Consider the following 5110-nt stretch of genomic DNA (forward strand, 5'->3'; position numbering starts at 1 on the left):
AACAAAAAACTTATTCGGCCGATCCTAAATAAACTTTAGATTAATGTATGCATACGAATTCCTTAATTATCATTCTAAGTATAAAAAAAAGTCTTAGAATCAGGTTCGAAAACAAGAACCAAAACCACATAAAACCAAATATAAGAAAGCAAGTATAATTCAAATCAAATGTAATGATATCCATTCAATAGGCTACAAACTCTCCTATGCCCCCTTTTTTTTCTGGGTATTCATTAAAAAAAATTACCATGGCCAATCCAATTAAATTATCCAAGAAGAACCCAATTCTCCCTTCCCCTCATCTCTCTCAATCTTTCCATCAAAATCGAATCTTTCCGACAACCCATAATCCAATCATCTTCAAACCCAAACCGAAAAACAATGAGAACAAAAAAAAAAACAGAACAGACTTTGCCTCTTGTGTTCCTGGTGAATCTCTGCAATGGAAATAGAATGAATTTGAAGAGGGGAAAAAAAGGGGTGTTAACACAGTCAATTCACCGACAAGGGTCCTCATTTTCTTCTGGTTTTTAAATGAATGGTAAGCTCTGACAATGGAAAATCCGCAGCCACTGCGTTGAGTGGCTTCTGATCATCCTGTCCGTTTGCCCGATGTGTTCTTCAAGCCGGTGGTTTTGCAAATCGGGCAGATGTTTTTCATTTTCAGCCATTCTTTGATGCATTCGCTGTGGAAACAATGGCCACACTCCAGCGTCCCCACATCTTCTCCTTCCTTGTATTCCTCCTGTTCAATGCACACATTTCAGTTGTAAAGTACCGTTGTATATACATATCCATACGTATACATATATGTGTATATATCATTTACCTGGCAAACACAACATGGTTCTGTTTCCTGAGACAATCTGCTGCTGCTGCTGCTGCTGCTCTTGAACTTCTGCCGCTTCAGCCGGTTTGATATGGTTTCCTCGCTCAGGCCGGTACAAACATCCCCGATCCGCTCTTCAAGTGCCAACAGCTCCTACACCCGTATGAACCGATGTATAGATGTTCAGCGGGCGGGAACTGAGGATCACGATTAACGTGGCCGTGGAAAACGGTTTATGGTTAGGTTCGGTGTGGTTTTACCTCGTACGACATGTTGTCAACATCAAGTCTCATGTCTCTGTGTCGGTCATGACTATCGGCCGCCCTTAAAGGCACTGACTGATCAAGAAGCATAAAATCCTGACAAAAGCAAACCAGGGAAAAAAAAAATCACAAGACCATTCATGTTCTTTGCTGATCCGAAGCACTGAATCATTACAAGTTCGGATTTTTCAACACGGGTATTGTTCGGTTTTCAGATTCTGCGAAAACCCTTATTTTCAGTTTACCAGCAAATGGAAAACCTACCTCGTACCGCAAGGTATCCCCCCTACGCACGATATCCAAGGCATTGAGTATCTGTTCAAAAGAGAAGCAACATTCTCAGTTTAATTCCAGAAGTTGCTCAGGAAACCTTATGAACCAAAACCGACATGAAATTATAATGTTATATGGAAATGACATGACCTCGGAAGTCATAAATCTGTTTCTTCCTCGACTTGTGGATGCCAAGAATCGCAAGGTATGGGGGATCCCGATCGCTCCATCACCTTGTCTCGGGTATCCACGATTATGTGCCTGGCTAATGCTATTATCACCTCCAGATTGGCGCAGAGGATCATCGGGAGAAGCAGGGGGAACTAGAGAACGAAGTGTTGGATCATCACCAGCTCTCTGACTCGAACCATCCCCAGCAACGGAAGATAGCAACGTCCTTCGGACAAGTCCAGAAAATCTTCTTTGATATTGTGGAGAATTACTTGGGTAAGGAGGATTCCATGCGGGATTAGACCGAGACAACGGTTGACCACCTGCACTTGCGCCTGTACTGGACGAAGATGACACAATGTTTCCAGGAATGTTCGGATTTCCAGTAGTGACATTTCTATTCACGTGACTACGGGCCAGATTTCTCGGCTCAGTTGCTGGAACAAACAAGGGATTCCCTAGAATATTTCTCGATATGCTTCTTGACCTGGATTCATCTCGCTGAATCACATTTCTGTCAATGGGCGCAACCGAACTAGATGATGCACCCGGCACAGAGCCTCCACTCCATCGGAACGGTGGTAACATGTTTCTTGAATTGGGGGGCATCCGAGGAGCAGCAGCATTCGGGCTCTGAGAAACCACACTGCCTAAAGCATGTCCATGTGTCAAGCCATAAAGATGTTGTTGATCCACGGGCAGAAGTCTTGATGAAATTGACATGGACGGAGCAACAGGTCGCCTGACAACACTTCCTGCAGAAAAGACAGCTGGGTTTACAATTTCTTGTTGACCCGAGGGAGTAACCCTGATACACAATCTTCTACTGGAGCGCTCTGCAATTGCAGGAACAGGAATGTTCGGAACAATGCCAGAGACCAATCCTCTTGGATGTTGGTCAAGAGAACCAGATATGTTCAAACCACTTCCTGGGCTATAAAATGTCGGAGCTGTGGTCCAAGAACTGCTTTCTCCACGCTGGAAAGCGCGAAAACATCCGCTTGAAGAGGACTGACCAATGCTGCCTTCGAGGGTTTTTCTTTTGCAGGAAACACGACGACCCTCAAGGGAAGAACCTGCTCTACTACTACTCTCTTCAAAACCCATGCCCGGTGATAAAAACCTGCTCCCAGCTCCATTAGTATCGAATAAACTTGGATGACCCATGACCTGAGCCATATCCCCAGGATGTTCGACGAATTCTGCATTCAGGTTGACATTCTGAGGACCTCGACTAGAACTAGAAGATTGCACAAATAGTGGGTTCAAATCATTACTCTCATGTCTTCGTTCCTCGAAGCATTCAAGTTCCGGTCTCTGCTCAACCTGACTGGCAACTTCATTCTCCGTGCCGCTAGAGCTAGCCTCTCCAAGGTTGAATCTGTGCAAATCCTGTTGCCCATGATAAACTGAGTTGGCAAATGCAGTATTTGTGTCGGCAGATGAAATCATATAATCCTGCAAGTCATTATCACCAAGACTGCGAATATCCTCCCAACGGATCTGCTGATCTACCACAGCATTACTTGACGTAGTAGAACCGTGCTCAAAGTTCAAGGACTCTGATAAAGAGCCGAGACTGGCTCTCTCTCCCTGCATCTGGGCTATATGCTTTAACCCCGGCTAAGAATCAACACCAATGGCAATGAACTGGATAGTGAAACTGCCAAAAAAAAAAAAAAAAAAAAAAAAAAAAAAAAAAAAAAAAAAGCAAAAAAAAAAAAAAAAAAAAAAAAAAAACATAGGGACCTTATTTTTCAGCAAAAAAAATGGAGATAAAGCTCTGGAAGCATGTATTTGAGAATGGAACATAAATCGCCACTTAACGAAAAGAATTATAATGCTCAATGGCAAACTGACACTGAAGGTATACACCCATGTCAATGAGTCGACATTGCCAACAAGAACATGAAGGGAAAAGCACATTCAAAGCAAGGAAGACGCAACCAGTAATCCGTTCGCATATGCAAAATTCAAGAAGCGAATCAAGAAAGGGATATGCAAGGCAGGAGACTAACACTTAGAACAATGCAAGATCTCTAGATCACGGACTAAAGACGCGCTAACAGAGAAAACATGATACAAGAGCTATTAACTTACATGGTGAAACCGGCCACCCAAAAACAAAATCCGACCCATGAATCTTTCTGTAAAGATGCATAAGTGGTGGTATCAATCGATTAGACGCATGAATAACGACTTGATATTCATCCGCCGATGAAGGGAAACCCCTCAAGGCACTAGCTTTCGATCAGACGAGCTAAGACATTAGAACAACTCAAGCCAAACAACAATCTTACCGTTGCAACAAATACAATTGAGTATCTTGGAGACAATTTGACCGATTATGATCACAATGGCATCAGAAAAAGAAGAGCAGAGATCAAAATGTCAGTCTCTAACTCAGGCCAAACAAGAACCGCAACATCAAGACAACCCATCCATTGTGACAAAACACCGAACACAAAGCCAAGTATCTCAACGCAAAACAGCAACAAAGCAAAACAGCAAGGCAAGGCAAAGCGAAAGAAAGCAACAACTTGGAGGTAAAGTTTCGTCAGAGAAACACCCAACAAGGTAACAATGAAATCAGAAGAACAAAAACACTACCAGGTTCTTGCAGGCAGAGATCTGTTCGAATGTCACGACACAGCATAAAACCCATGAAAAAAAAACAAAATTTCCAGGAACTAACTAAACAACCACTTAAACCACGGCCGATTCTGGTGAATTCAGGATGAAAACCCCCCAGAATTTCGAATAAAAACGAAAACTTTCAAAAAAGAAAAAGGAACCCACCAACCGATGCGATGGGTTTCGATCGAGCATGAAGGAACCCAGGAACCGAACAGGAGAAAAATAAAAAAAGCACACGCAAACCTAATCTGGACAGCAAACAAAAAGGAAATCGATTCGGGCAACCTACGGTGAAAAAGAAAACAAAGAGTTTCAGGAAAAACCCACTTGTCTAAATTTCCCCGATTCCTCCTCAAACCCACAAAACAATAAATAAAAAAAAGCACCAATTGACGAAGAGAAAAAAAAAAAAAAAAAGAGGAAAAAGCAATACCCTGTTGCAGAGGCGATGAAGAGACGACAGAATGAGGAAACGGAAGCAAAGAAGGACAAGCCCGAATGGGAACAGAAACCAGGATTATTAGGAGAAGACAGTAATGGTTATTTACCATATAATCAAGAAATAATAAACAAATCTTATTAATTGCATTTTAATAACGAGAGACTAAATTGAAAGGAAAAAATGTAAAAAAAAAAAGAAAAAAAAAGAGGCCAGTAATAAGAACAGTATCCAAGGAGAATTGAATATATAGCCCTAGCAAAAAGGAAACGACTGTCAACCAATATATAGTAATATATATATGTACAGATATATAGGTGAAATCTGTGATATATAATGTATATGTGAGTGTATATACATTGATATTGACCAGAACAAGTCGGCAAATTTAATCACTAAGTTGTCTCTGTCCCGGTTTGGGCTGCTTACCAAAACTCTCTCTCTCTCTCTCTCTCTCTCTCTCTCTCTCTCTCTCTCTCTCTCTCTCTCTCGGAGCAA

At 41.9% G+C, this 5110-nt stretch overlaps 1 protein-coding gene across 5 annotated transcripts; it reads right to left on the bottom strand.

Annotated features, from left to right (window-relative positions):
• Positions 1–233: 233 nt before the first annotated feature.
• On the bottom strand, positions 234–4874 carry LOC104820487 (probable E3 ubiquitin-protein ligase RHG1A). 5 transcript variants are annotated; one of them, XM_010550936.2, is made up of 7 exons: positions 4607–4874; positions 2814–3199; positions 1516–2738; positions 1357–1407; positions 1090–1188; positions 830–982; positions 234–745 (listed from the first exon to the last, which is right to left on the bottom strand). In XM_010550936.2, the coding sequence occupies exons 2-7, from the start codon at positions 3133–3135 to the stop codon at positions 593–595; spliced, it is 2001 nt and encodes a 666-aa protein (XP_010549238.1). In that variant the 5' UTR covers positions 3136–3199; positions 4607–4874; the 3' UTR covers positions 234–592. The 5 variants fall into 5 exon arrangements, with proteins under 5 accessions (XP_010549238.1, XP_010549234.1, XP_010549237.1 ...); XM_010550932.2 differs by having other exon boundaries at positions 1516–3199; XM_010550935.2 differs by lacking the exon at positions 4607–4874 and adding an exon at positions 4336–4555 and having other exon boundaries at positions 1516–3199.
• Between the last annotated feature and the right edge of the window lie 236 nt (positions 4875–5110).

Source organism: Tarenaya hassleriana, unplaced genomic scaffold (genome assembly GCF_000463585.1).
Source record: "Tarenaya hassleriana unplaced genomic scaffold, ASM46358v1 Cleome31, whole genome shotgun sequence".
Lineage (NCBI taxonomy): Eukaryota > Viridiplantae > Streptophyta > Magnoliopsida > Brassicales > Cleomaceae > Tarenaya > Tarenaya hassleriana.